At 50.9% G+C, this 14,514-nt stretch overlaps 1 protein-coding gene and 1 pseudogene across 7 annotated transcripts in view; both read right to left on the bottom strand.

Annotated features, from left to right (window-relative positions):
• Positions 1-847: 847 nt before the first annotated feature.
• Positions 848-3,272, bottom strand: LOC112394139 (lethal(2) giant larvae protein homolog 1 pseudogene; annotated as a pseudogene).
• A 3,156-nt stretch (positions 3,273-6,428) lies between these two features.
• The window catches only part of RAP1GAP2 (RAP1 GTPase activating protein 2), a 185,617-nt gene continuing 177,531 nt past the window's right edge, over positions 6,429-14,514 (bottom strand). For all 7 annotated transcript variants that reach the window (XR_003001888.1, XM_024735479.1, XM_024735490.1 and 4 more), the window contains 3 exons: positions 12,114-12,190; positions 11,682-11,720; positions 6,429-10,793 (listed from right to left, as the gene is read on the bottom strand). Coding sequence is in view for 6 of the 7 variants with exons in the window: in XM_024735479.1 (XP_024591247.1) it covers positions 11,712-11,720; positions 12,114-12,190 (86 nt within the window). In the remaining variant the exon portion in view is untranslated. The remainder of the gene's footprint in view (positions 10,794-11,681; positions 11,721-12,113; positions 12,191-14,514) is intronic.

Below are 14,514 nucleotides of genomic sequence, written 5' to 3'. Positions count from 1 at the left end.
ACCTGGTCTGTCCATCTGGGTCCAATCAGGAGAGAGAAACCACATAGTAGCCTGAATAAGGAAAGTTTAACAAAAAGAATTATTAACTATAACGGGGTTGGAGTAATGAGGGATTGACTGCTGGGAAGTGAAGAGAACGCTGAAGAATACAGGAATAGCAGAAGTAAGGAGCAGCCACCACCCCTGGGGCAGAGATCTAGTGCCTGAGGAAGGGGCTCCCCCTAGGCCTGAGACCCAGAGCCTGTTGGCCTTGGGTCACTCGATGGAAAAAGAAAAGGAGTCACCATGGTCCCACACCAGCAGAACTTGCTGGAAACCCACCCTCTGTTCTCAGGGAAGTGTTTCACTGGAGGCACAAGGCTATAAACCACCTGGCACTGGGGGAGGCAGGAGAGGGGAGATGGAGGAGGCCACCGAGGTGACCTAACCACTGGCAGACCCAAGAGCTGGACCAAGGAAATCTGAGGTTCCTCACCCTCCGCTCCTGCTGCCTTCCCTGCTATAAGCTGCCTCAGGTACACGGCCTTGAGATAGTAATGTGTAGCTGAGAGGTCTGGCTGTACGTGACTGAACCGAGTTAGGACCTCTGTATACACTTTTTTCTTTTTTTTTTGCGGTACGTGGGCCTCTCCCGTTGCGGAGCACAGGCTCCGGACGCGCAGGCTCAGCGGCCATGGCTCACGGGCCCAGCCGCTCCGCGGCATGTGGGGTCTTCCCGGACCGGGGCACGAACCCGTGTCCCCTGCATCGGCAGGCGGGCTCTCAACCACTGCGCCACCAGGGAAGCCCCCTGTATACACTTTTAAGGTTCCGCCGGGCAGGTGCAGAGATCTACTTCTCTCGCGGCCACCCAAGATAAACCTCAGGAGTAAGTTCCCTTGCTTATTAAACCTGCACCTACCAATCTGGAGTGGTCTGCCTCTTTCTTCGGTCTCTCCTTGCCCTCCACGTAGAGGGTGCCAGTTTCAGACTTCACAGCAAACTCTGGAGGGGACGAACCAGCAAGTTCAAGAAGAGGCTGTCGCTGGGAGAAGCCACTGGCCACTGGGTGCTGCTGGCCGTCGCGCACCGCAGGCCCCGGGCACTGGAGAAGCTGTGCGCGCTGCAAGCATCCGGTGCCGGGAAAACTAGGACGTCGCCCAGGTTGGTGAGGCAGGCCAGGCAGGCCGCGGCGTAGTCGTCGCAGGCCACGCTGGCAAACGTGGCCAGGGCCACCTTGCACACGCAGCAGCCCTCGTGGGCCGTCAGCTTGAACTTGGTCTTGGCGCTCATCTTCGGCAGCGTGAACACCTCGGACGGCTCCTCGGACGCGATGAGCACAGCCTGACCGCCCTGCGTGTTCCGCGCCTGCGCCAGGTCCCGCGGAAGCCGAACCTGGAGCCGACGCATGCGCCTACGCTCCAAGGCTTTGCCGAGAGAGGCCTGAGAGCTTGCCGAGCGCACGCAGAAGAACCAGAAAGACAGCCCTCCAGGAAGAGAAATGCCCCCACGGACAGCCCAGCACCTAGAAATAAACACAGCGCACTATGAGGAGAAATGCCAGGTGGCCGGCACTCCACTTGAAAGAGAGAGAGGGAGAGAGCTTCCTGAGGAGATTATGCCGGATGCCCAGGCCTTCTTGGCCTCCACAGTGACAGAGCTCCATGAGGAGCAGTGCCGAAGGGTTGACCCACTTTATTTTTTTATTTTTTAATTTTTATTGGAGTATTGTTGCTTTACAGAGCACGATGAGGAGAAATGACAAACGCCAGCCTTCTATTTCAGAAAGAGAAACAGTGCTCTGTGAGGTGATATGCCCGAGTGTCGGCCCTCCTTTTAAGACAGAGAGGGCGCTCTATGAAGAGAAATGCTGGCCGGCCGGCTCCCTCTTTCAGACAGAGAGAAAACCCCCTGTGAGGAGAAATGCTGGGTGGCCAGCAGGCACTCTTTTCCAGAGAGACAGCTGGCTAGGAGGAGAAACGGCAAAGCGCTGGCCTCCTCCTCCGACACAGAGACGGTGTCCTGTGCAAGGAAATCGCGGGAAGTCGACCCTCCTCTTTTAACAGAGAGACAGAGCTCTATGAGGAGACAGTCTGAGTGGTGAGAACTCCACCTCCGACAGAGAGACAGCGCTGGAGGGAGAGAAATGCAAGCTACCTGGGCTCCACCTCGGACCAAAAAAGAGTGCGCTGGAAAAAGAATGGCGCGGACTCTGACCTCATTTCAGTCAGACACAGCGCCCTGTGAGGAGACATTCGGGGCAAGCAGTTCACTTTTCCTGACAGAGAAAGAGCTCTGAGATGAGAAGTGCCTGACAGCGGGGTCTCCAACTCAGACAGAAACAACACACTCTGAGGAGAAATGCCCGAAGGCTAGCGCTCGGCTCATACAGAGAAAGAGAGCTCTCTGAGGAGAAAAACAGGAAACTCTGACCTACCATCCAGTCAGAGACGGTCTCTAGGAGGTGAAGTGCTGGAGAGCCAGGCTTCTTCTTCAAACAAACACAGCGCACTGGGAGGCGAAATTCCTGATGGCCATCTGCCTTTTTCAGACAGAGAGACAAAACTCTGTGACAAAAAGTACCCGATGGCCGGTTCTCCACCTCAGAAAGAGAGACCACACTCTGAGGAGAAATGCCAGATTGCCAACACTCCACCTTAGAAAGGAGACACCTGTTTACGAGGAGAAATCCCAAATGGCCGGCCACGTTCTTCGGACAGAAGAAAGAGCTCTGTGAAGAAAAGACAAATGTCCAGCTCTCTTATTCAGACGGGGAGACAGCTCTCTCTGAGGTGAAATGCCGGAGGCTGAGTCCTCCTCCTTCCACAGATAGCGCTAACACGACAGAAATGCTTTGTGATCAGTGTGTGCGTCAAACAGAAAGACGGCCCTCCATGAGGACATGCCAATACCCAGCCCTCCAGCTCACCCAGAGACACAGAGCTCTCTGAGGAGAAAGGCAGGTGGCTCGGAACTACCATCCATCTAGTTAAGCTGAACCAGTTTAAGTTCCGCTTAAACTAGTTTGAACTGGCTTCACGCCCCGCAGAGTCATCCTAGTCAACACGGGCTAGCATTCATGAGTCACTGAATTAAAATCTTAGATCATAATTTTATCATTGCTGAATCCTTGTACTAGATTCCAGTTCTTAGTATCTGCTGGAAATTTATCCTTTCTAGATTTTGGAAACGCTCTTCCTTAGTAGAAAATTCTAGTGAATTCCCTAGCCGTCCAGTGGTTATGACTTGGTGCTGTCATTGCCATGGGCCTGGGTTAGATCCCTGGTCGGGGAGCTAAGATCCCGCAAGCCACGCGGTGCAGCCAAAAAAAAAAAAGAAAATTCTATAATTAAACAAGTTAAAATCCCTTTCCGTTACATTCACTGTTATACTAAGTGGCATAGCTGGATTTCATCTGGGCTCTGTTGTCTGTTTTCCCTGGATTTTTCCTCAGATTCCTTATCAGTGATAAGTTCTTGTAAAACCTACCGATATTTTAGAGCAAGGCTATGAAGACTTCCCTCTTACTCTTATATTTTAAAAAAATGTTAATATAATGTCTTTTAGGTGATTCGTAAAATTCATCCGATCTAATAATTCAAGCACGTTTTCCACAGTCTATCTCATAAAGTGTCTGCATTTTTCTGTAACACAGTCTCACTTATGTCTGTCTAATCATCCGTATGTCTTCGTGTGGAGCCATTTATGTGGCAGCTTGTTTCTGCTCGTTCTTTCATACGGGCTGTTTCGTGTTATTATCCCCCTTGATGGAGTCCATTCATCAGCCACATCCTTTTGTTTACCTACTGAAGTTACTAGATTACTTTGCCTCTAACATCCTTAGTGACCGGGAACACGTCACCCAGGGGTGCTGTCTTCAGCCCTTTCCAGCAGCTGTTTTGTTCCTAGATTGCTAGTGGGTTTCTGAAGTCTCACATCACATCTCTCATCTGATAATGTGTATTGGATGGGAGAAAGAGGCTCTAGCTGTATTTTAATTTTTAATTCTTAGGATCTGATTTTTTTTTTTTTTCTTTTCACCAAATTCCTTCTCTCTGCTTCATGCGTGACCTCATCTTTTCTCCCAGTGTTTCTTATTACAAGGTGCCCTGGTCACTCATGCAGCCATGATGCATTTTCATGTTAAGCTTTTCCTTACAAGTTTCATGTTTCATTTATCTTTCTCTATTCTGTTCTCTCTAGTGATTCCCTTTCATTTTCCTGTAAGAGTTTGTGTCTTGCTGGGACAGACATTTCTCCCACATTTGTGATAATGATAATGACAATCCCCTTAGGTGGGGGACTGGCACCTCTCAAACCCCTCACACCTTCACTGTTCCCTATCCCTTTCTCACTGGGCCTGAGACTATTGTAATAGGAGAGGGACATATATAGAGACTACAGACTGGATCCATGGTTCCCGAAGTGAAAGACTGCATCAGAATTCTTCATGTGCTCATTAAAAATGCAGATTCCTGGGACCCACCCAGCCCAATCGAATTCTAACCTCTGGAATGCTGCCTGAAATCTGCATCTTAACAGTCTCTCCAGATGACTTTTATGAACCCTAAAGCAAAAATGCCTAAGAAGCCATCCCCAGATGAGAGCAATTTTCTGTTCTGAGAGTAGAGGGAGCTGGTCTGAAGTGGGGATGAGCTTCTACAAGGTTTTTCCACACCCTGATCCTCCCAACAGGTATTATCTCTGCCTGAAGAAATGGAGACTGGGGGTACCCTGTGGAGGATCACTGCCCTTAGGTGTCATAACTACGTCTCAGAGTTTCTCTCTGGAACTTCACTCTGGTTCCCATAAACAGCGTCTGCCATGGCAGCACAGGGGTACCATTAAATGTTTGAGGGCAGATGCTTGAATCAGCCATAGCAGTGACCCACCAAGTCCACACTGCAAATTCAGAGAACCATTGGATCGCTGGAGCCAGCCATGGAGCCCCTGCGGGCTTGCAGAGAGGTACCATTTCATTAGAACCAGCAATAAAACCAACACCCCACTTCATTCCCCAGGCGATATAAGGTGGGGGCGGGGGGACTGGCTCCATGAAAGGAGAGCATTTGGCTTGTCCCTCTCTATTCCTACAAGATTGAGGGTCCTACAAACATATCCTCCAATGAGTCAAAGCACGGTGATTGTCTTAACATTGCCAAGACCACCTGTCACTGCTAGGGTCTGGAGAAAGGAGAAGGTAAATGCTGAATGAAGAGAAAGAGTGCTAGGATATGGCACAGAACAGCAGACATTGGTACCTGCGTGGGTGGTGAGGATAAGGGACCAAGCTGAGAGTTGAGTGGACACCAAGGAGGTAGCAGAGCTTGAAATTCTTACACCATTAAGCAAAGGCTGCACGTAGATTTCTCTCATCCTGGGCTTTATGACGAAACAGCAGCATTTGAATGCCTGCCAAGCACAAGGAACCAACGGAGGATTTATATCAGACACAGAGGCAGAGAGAACCAAGAGAAAGGAGGCTATAACCATCCCCTGTGCTAAGGTGGCCCTATCCACAAATAAGGGGAAATTGTAACCAGCCAAAACTGGGGCGAGTTTATATGGTGACCACAAGAATGTGCCTCTCCAGTCTCCAGCTGCAGGGGGCATCATTGACCAACGGTCCCAGCTGCTGCATTCTGAGAGCCATCGCTGTGTTCCATGGTTGGCACCAAAGCCAGACTTCCCACAGGCTTCCTCCCACCCAGTGCCTGGGTGTGGCAGGGGTAGTGATTTTAGACTCATTCTTGTGATACGCAGGACTCCTCTGGGGAGTGACTTTGGCTAGGGGACTCCGCAATCATCTTGCTTAGAATTTTCTTAGAAATGAACTGACATCAAAAGATGCCTCCACCCCACCTTGCTTCTTCCCATCTCCCCTTCACTCGGGGTCAAACCTGCATCGCAGTCTGACAGCTCTTCAGCTCCCTCCCCATTTTTTTTCACAGGCCTTTTGCCTAATAAATGTCTTATTCCTGTCTTCTGCCTCCCTCTTCCCCCATCCAACACTGGTGTGGACCTGTAGATGAGAAAGAGGGGCTGGGGCAGGGGAGGAGGTTAGATACCTGTCAAAGAAAAATTGCCCCAGAGTTCAAAAGGCAAGGAAGACTTTATTTGAGGTTACTGTGAGAGAGGAGAGAGATTGAACTCAACTCCAAGTACAACAGGCACAAATGGGGATTTCTAGCCCATGGCAGGGTGAGGAATTGGATGGAAAATTATTGACAGGAACTTGGTTAGCTATCAAGGGTGAGGCGAGGGCAACTTCATTGGATATCGAGGATGAAGACTGCGGGGGCGGGGGGGTGGGTGGTCAGAGCGGGGAGGATTCTTGATAAACACATCTACAGGCCAGATGCAGCCCATGGGAAAATGGACTCAACCTCTGGTGACCTGAAAGGCGATGCTCAGGCCTGGGATCCCAAGCAAAGAAGTCTGAACTCTGATGGACACAAAATATCCTATTTATTGTCAATTTCTGCAAAGACACATTTAAGCAACAAAATATACATTTGTCAACCTTTTAGAATTTGTTTTATACATTAACAAATACAATGTGCTACCATAGCAATAAATTAAATGTACACTATTTACATTACATACGCAGTCGGGGGGGTCTATGAATCACCTCCTCTCGAAGAGGAAAGACAGAAAAGTCATCATCACACAGATCATCATTTCCAAGCTACACTTTGCAGGTTCTAGCACACAGAGGAATCTCTTCACACTTAAACAACAGCACTACCCAGGCTGGAGTGTGGAAAGACAATGCCCGGGGCAGGGGAGAGCTGGCACACATGCTAAGGAGCGGGAAGGGGCGACTGACACTTCCAAGCAGAAATGTCACAAAAGCAGAAACGATGGCATTTAAATTCCAGTCTTCCAGCCAAACAGCCTCCCCCTGGGGTTGATAAGGCACAGGGCAGTGCCCCTGCCCCCAAGAGTCTCTCACTAGGCAGGGCTCTTCTGTCCTTGGCCTGAGTGGGGGTTGTCTCCTTTCTCCCAAAGCTGAAAGGAGGGAGCTGTGGGATGGCAGTGGGTAAGGAGCTGGTGGCAAAACAGCCATCAGAGGCTGGCAAAATGTCCCAGCCGGGCCCCCAGGCTGCAGGGACAGCCCTGGCGAACTGCTGACTCACCCTGCCTCTGAGAGAGGGGTACCTGGTGTCTGGGGGAGGAACTGTGGAGTCCCTGCTGGCCACGGGTAGCCATAAGATCTACTTGAACCCTGATCATTCCCCCGCAACAGACCTGTCTCTGTTGACTCAGAGTTGAATGAAGGTAGTGTTTGAGTTGGCACCTTAAACAGTTAGGGTAGGAACATGAAACCGGCTCTTGGCCCTTGAGCCTAGGTTTTTACTGACCACCTTTGTTTAAGGATCAGGGAGAGTCAAAGAGTTTTTTCTTTTACCACTTTTCTCCTTAACTTAAAAATGGGAAAGCGAGGTTTGGTTAACTGCATCTCTCCCCTGGTCTCCACTCCCATCACAGACAAGGGTTGAAGAACTGATGTCACCACAAGGGTTGAAGAACTGATGTCACCGAGGAACAGTCCCTGGGAATCTCTTTCCCTCTTTGTTTTCTTTGCCCAAGCCGCAGCCAAAACCGCACGGCTCTCCCTAAAAAAATCCCAGGGAACGTCCCTCCTGATGAAAAGAATAGAGACTGAGGCCCACCAGCACCGCTGGCTGCTGGCACCTCCCAGCCAGTGCCGAGGCACCCGCTCACTGGCTTTCTCCAAATGCAGTAAATGCAGTCACTTGTTCCACCAACCCCATAGGTGGTGCCAAAGAAAGGGCCCTGCTTGTGGTGTCTCATCCCAGCTTTGTCACCAGCTGGCTATGTGACCTCAAGCAAGTTGTCTTCCCTTCACTGGAGCTGAAGTTTCCCATCTGGAAGGTGACATGGTTGGATTAGATGCTGAGAAGGGGCCTGGAAGGCTTGGACATGGAGATGAAGCTGACGAGGCTGAACCACCGAATATTTTTCACAAAACACCATTTCCATTCATTAGCATAGACAGAAACTCTAGCTGAGACCTTCTCTCTCTAGCTCTTTCTGCATCTGTTTTTTAAGCATCAACTCAGCAGAGGCACATGGATGCCCGACAGAGCCTGAAAAGTATAGTTTCTTCCGTGAGTCAGGCAGGTCCCAGAGCCAGAGCTACGTCCAGGAAACACTTCTCCTATGAGGAAACACCTCAAATACCAGCAAGAGCGCCATCAAGATGAGTCTAGTCACAAGGTCTGATGAGGCCTTGAGCAACCCTGGAGCCCCAAGACTGGATGGGGCAATAAAAGGAAAGACATTTTGGAGCAAAGCAGATGCAAGAGGGGGATGGAAAAGCAGCCTCCAGGAACGCAAGCTGCCTGTCCCATGGTCCAGAGGGGCAAAGGGAGACCGGCCTGTCCTTGTTCTCCCCCTGCCTCTCAGCCCTGGGACTTCACGGGGGCTGGTCTGGAAGCCAGAACGACCAGAATGAACTTTCTAGATGTGGTGAGGCAGGACCCAGAGGGAGGGACATTTCAGATCCTGCCCAGAGCATCCCCATTAGCAAACAGAGGGTAGAGGCCACTTCTCAGGTCTGTTTCTTAGGGGGCCCAACCTGCGCCTCTCAGTTTCTCTGGACACACCCAGCCATCCTGGCCACTGGCTCAGAGGCAGGGGGCAAAGCCCTCCCAAGAGGTGGGGCCTGCAGGGAGAGCAACCAGAGCAGTGGGGGAAGGTGGCTGTAAGGTTCTCAAGTCGGACAGAATGGAGACAACCTGAAAACCCCAGAGGACCCCCAGACCACGACAAACACAGCACAGCACAACCACCAGGCAGCTGTAAATACCAGCTACCCAGAGAAGCGAGCCAGAACCTGGAACAGTTTTTAAAGAAATGCAGTTTGACCTTTCAAGTTCCTTCAGAAACCCAGCCAACAGAACGCCTCCAGAATCTGCAGGCCTAGCAGTGGTGCCGCTACAGGGATTTTTAATAAAAGCTAAACAGACATTTGTTGACCTTCTAACTAGAATAAATCTTACCGGACTAGTACTTTAAGCAAACACATTTCTAGCATGAGGGAAGAGGTCCACCCAGCCTGTAAATAGGATCCCACAAAGTCCACGTGAGTCGGGGATGAAGGATCAAGGTTTTGCTCTAAAAGCAAAAACAACAGGGAAATGGTCACATCAGTCAAAAACAAGCGTAACATTTCTATGTCTTGCCTTGGGAATAGGCCCAGATCCCAATGCAAATAAAGCATTTGGTTGGAAATCCTTGTCCTCTGCTCAGTAAAGCAGGTGCCCAGCCCGTGTCACCCTGGCAGCCCCGAGTCACTAAGGTCCCATACACGCTTGGAGCTGTAGCACCGCAAGGGTCTGCTCTTCAGACTCTGTTTAACTTGGAGGATACGTCGCCTTAAACCCCACCACGGCCAGTCAGCAGAAATGACCTGCCGCACTGCAGACTCAGATGGGTGAGAAGGGAGGAGGGGCCACTTCTTAGAGAGCAAGCTGGCTCAGCCCAGTCACAGGCAGTGCCTGAACTGCACCCACCTGGGACCCAGGTTGCAGGAATCCCACCGATGTGGCAAATGCCTACGGACTCCTTGTGGCAGGAGAGGGGAAGAGAAGGACTTAGGGATGGGGGGGTGGAGGGATCAAGCCCTGCTAGGACCAAAGGGCTTGGTAGCTGGAGAGAGCCCCCCAGAGCACTGGGCCCCCCGCAGAGGCCAGGCACATAAACTGCAGAAGGACACCACCCCTTCCCACACCTAAGATCTACACCCACACATGGCCCAACCAACCTGACCAGTTGTCCCTCACATTTCAGATCCTGCCCAGAGCACCCCCATTAGCAAACAGAGGGTAGAGGCCACTTCTCAGGTCTGTTTCTTAGGGGGCCCACCTACCCCTCTCTCAGGCTCCCGCCTAAGTGGGTGGGCTGAAGTAACTCTCTACATCTCCCACGAACCTCCACCACCAGCAGAGACCGGGATCCCGGCCTAGCCCTGGGCCCTGAGGTTTTCCTCGGCCAAGTGCCCAGGACTTGCTGCTGGCTCTTCCTGAATGCCTTCCCACTCCCGTTGCCCACCCCTTCAAGGGAAAGACTGATGGCTTCTCCCACCGCCACCACATCAGGAGCCTGTGGGAAATGAGGACGTCCAGGAAGAACCCGGCGCCCGCCCCCGCTTACCCGCAGCCGGGTCTCAGCTTCAACCGGCCTCGTGGCTCAAGATACACAGGCAGCAGGGACAGAGGCAACCTGGGCCTGATGTCAGCAGATGGATAAGAAACTCCCAGCACAGAAGGAAATAGATGTTTGGGAGCTCCAGACATGTGGGAGCGGCAGAACCGACTTCTATCAGGACACCTTCGAGGATGGCTACAAATCTGGGTTCCTGGAAAAATGGTCCCTCCGCCACCATTAAATGCATTTGCTGTGGCTACAGCCTCCTTCCTGCCATGTCCAGGACACGGTGCTGCCCACCTCACCACTCTCTCTACTTCTCTGGACTCTGACTGGTACCCAGATCCCCCCTTGCCCAACTCGCTCCCCTGCAGACAAAACAAGATGACAAATGACCCAGACACACATCACATCAGGCGGTCAGGAGCAGGGGGGCCTGGAGGAAAGAGGCCTTGTCCAGACAGGGGGAGGCGCTGGCAGGGATGGGCAGGGCTGTGGCCAGGTCAGGACACTGGGACAGACAGCTGGTCTGGTGGGCAGGTGGCCAGTGGAGAAGCAGGCCTGTGACGCTCAGAGTAGTGGACGGCACCCCCAAACTGCTGGAATAGGAGCCTTCTCCAAGACAGAATCGGGCTTCCCTGGAAAAAACAAGGAGAAGGGAGATGATGACCAAATAGTAGGTAAAGGAAGAGAGGAGACATATGTGCCCATGGCTACATATTCTTAGGATGGGAGGCTGCCAAATACAAGGGTGCAGACTTTCTACAGCCCGAGAAGTTGGGCAGAAACATTGCTTTGGTGAACCAGACATCTGAAGTACATGATGGGAGTCGGAGTGAGTGTCAACATTCCCATTTACATAGATCAGGGTTACATAATATGGGCTCAGCTGTGCCCCTCCCCTTGGTTCCAAATGTGACTCACACCCCTGGGAGCCCCATGGCAGGGAGAGGGCTGGGAAGTCAGAAGGGTCTCTAGTAAGTGCCCTAGCAGGAGGCCAGGCCTTGGTGGTGGAGTGCTGGACCCATGCCCTGCTCTGCTGTAAACCTCACGCACCCCTGGCTGGGGGCTGGGAGCAGGGTCCTCCCTGGGCTCATCCCGCACAATATTTAGGGGACCAGAGCATCTCTGGACGCACAAGGAGGACACATCTCAGCCCAGAGCCCTGGCCAAAGACACAAGGAGGGAAAGGCTGCCGTAACAGGGAGGCAAGGGGGCCAAGTGAGGAAGGAGGGCTCTGGGCTGCTGCCCTCTGCCTGCTGGAACAAGCTCCTGTGGGGAAGGTAGACCCACTCAGCGAGTCTGCCCCAAGCCTATCAGGCAAACCTTCCCATCGGCACCCGAGACCATCTGCCCTCTTCCCCATCTAGAGCTGGGCCCCATCATAGAGGCTCCAGGGAAGAGGTGACTAGCCCACCCGGTGGTCAGGATCTCTCTGGCCATTCTCACATTATCAGGCCACAAGTGCCCCGATCTTAGTAACACACCCTCCCTTGTGGCCACAGCAGGACTAACACCTGACCCACCTTTGACAAGCGAAGGACTCCTCTTTCACATTAGTGACCCTGTTTCAAGAAAAATCCGTATGAGAGTTTTAAATAACTAGACAACATAATCCCCACCAACTACAGCTTCTGTATATTCAGTGCTCAGCTCTCTGGAGAGCCCAGGAAGGGACATGAGACCCCAGGAACAACAGTTCCTAACTGGAACCTGCCTGTGTCCAAGGGTGTGGCTCTAACACAGGAAGCATGGCCAAGGTGGCTGGCGAGCCCCAGGCTGATGCCTGCACCGTGCGGGAACCAACGGCACCCCCAGATCTGACCAGGGCTTCTCCCCACCTCCCCCCATGTGAGGTGTGAGGCGCCCTCTTCCTCCACCCCCAGGAAGGATGGCCGAGGCTGGAACATGGGAGGTGGGAGGCTCCCCCTGCTACCCTCACACCCCTAGATCCTCACCGCACTGGAGCTGGCATGGCTGAGCTTATCAAAGCGGAATTTCAGGTTTGACCTCGGGGAGTTTCTGCTTTTGACATCTAGGAAAAAGAAGGAAGCCCTTGAGAGGAGGTGGGGCTGCAGAGGTCACTGGGGCTCCAGGGTGGGCGCTGGATACGGAGGCCAGGAGAAGGGGGGCCTCCTCTCCACTAGGCACTTTAGCTGACCTGCACCGATTCACGAGAGCCAACTCTCAAATTTTCAGAAATGTTGTGAGCTGGTTGTTACCCATAGTTATTTTTTTTTAATTATATAAACTTACAATTAAACAAATTATATTCCCCAAAGGTAATAAATACTCAGAAGTTATCATTTCCTAGTTATTTCACTACATTTTACTATTATTTATTCTCCCAAGGTTATTTACGTCTATTATATCTGTCCGGTAGTACTTCCCAACTCCATGTCACATTGGGCGCTTGAGATCAGCCAGGAGTACTCACACCAGAGAAATCAGCAACTGTTATAAATCAGAGCTTGAATAATTGTTTTCTTGTCTAGACTTAAGAAACTCATGGAGAAAACGTTAATAATATAGATCAGACTTGAAAATGTGTTTGTCTATAGCCATTACATTGTGAATGGCACAAAAAACTGAGAAAATACTCTTCCAGTATTTGAAAACTATTATCTGATTCAGCAAAGAAGTTGTTCACATCCCTGACAAAATAATATCAATCATCATTCATGTCGGAACTATACTTGTTCGTCATTTGGAACCTTGCGGTGTCTACGGATACAAAGGTTGGGCAAATATTAGTAAAGGTGCTTTGTGAGAACCAGTTGGCTCTGTCGACTTATAGTAAAGAATATTGTATATTTTGTTCCAGCTTATCCTTCCCCCCTCCCTGTGTCCTCAAGTCCATTCTCTACATCTGCGTCATTATTCCTATCCTGCCCCTAGGTTCTTCAGAACCATTTTTTTTTTTTTTTAGATTCCACATATGTGTGTTAGCATACGGCATTTGTTTTTCTCTTTCTGACTGACTTCAATCTGTACGACAGACTCTAGGTCCATCCACCTCACTACAAATAACTCAATTTCGTTTCTTTTTATGGCTGAGTAATAATATTCCATGGTATATATGTGCCACATCTTCTTTATCCATTCATCTGTCGATGGACATTTGTTATAAAGCAGAAACGAACACACCACTGTAAAGCAATTATACTCCAATAAAGATGTTAAAAAAAGAATGTTGTATATTTTATCATTATTTATAAATTGTGTGCTTCAGATCCTTTATATCAGTAAAATTTACAGTAAACACATACGTGTGTGCGTGCGTGTGTGTGTGCGTGCGTGTGCGTACGTGTGTGTGCGTGCGTGTGTGCGTGTGTGTTGTGTGTATGTGTATATGGTGGGAGAGCCGGTTGTTAAACATTTACCAGCATACCACTGGCTGGGGGGCCCCTTGGCTTTCTGATTTTCCTCTGGCTGAGAGAATCTACAGCTCAGTACCCTCCACCTGCAGGCTGCTGGTTTAGTCTTGATGCTTCATATTCAAGGGTTCCACTCAGCACTAGAATTACCTCTCGGTGTGACCCACCAGCCCCCCTCAGGGCCCCAGGGAGCCCAGGTGTGAAATGACCAATGACCAGGGCATCAGAGATTATGGAGGATCAGATGTCAGGCCCTCCCAGCCATCTCCCTCTCCTTGGCCCTGTCTCTCCCCCTAAAACAGGTTTCCAGATCTCCGCAAACCCACCCCGGTCCTGCGGGTACAAAGCATAACTCCTGTGGGGCTGGGGGTAAGACGCAGCTCCTCAGGGTTAAATACTCCATAGGGGGTGGGGTCGCAATAAGCACTGGGCAGGTGTTACAGACCTGTTGTAGGTCCCCTTCTGCCCTGGGTGACCTTCAGCAAGTCATACTCTAAACCTCCTTTTACTTGAAACCTTATTTATTTTGATATTTATTTAATACTAAGTCAGAGCCAGGCTTGATTATAGATTCTTTCATTCTTTCAATATTTAATTAAGCCCCGTTAAAAAAAAACAACCAGGGAATTTGTATTACTACCCCACTTTACAGATGAGAAAACTGAGGTTCAGAGAGGTGGGGCTGCCAATGGTGCACCAGGATTAGAACCCAGCTCCACAGCTGACCAGCCACGGCGGGGGTTGCCGTACTACACAAGCGACTGTTTGCTTGTGAACCAGGCCTTCCCCTTATCCCCAATATCACATGTCGCCTTTTGCCAACATCCCTTCACCATGAGAACCCCAGAAGCACTGTGGCTTAAACCACCCTGTGGGCCCACTGGCCCCGTGTTTCTATTATTTCGATTGGAGCTCCTCAACCTCAGCCTGACATTTTGGGCCAGGTCGTGGGGACTGCCCTGTGCACTGCGGGATGCTTAGC

The sequence above is a fragment of the Neophocaena asiaeorientalis genome, unplaced genomic scaffold, assembly GCF_003031525.2.
Source record: "Neophocaena asiaeorientalis asiaeorientalis breed wild unplaced genomic scaffold, Neophocaena_asiaeorientalis_V1.1 scaffold129, whole genome shotgun sequence".
NCBI classification, from domain to species: domain Eukaryota; kingdom Metazoa; phylum Chordata; class Mammalia; order Artiodactyla; family Phocoenidae; genus Neophocaena; species Neophocaena asiaeorientalis.
This window is presented reverse-complemented; position numbering and strand designations above follow the sequence as displayed.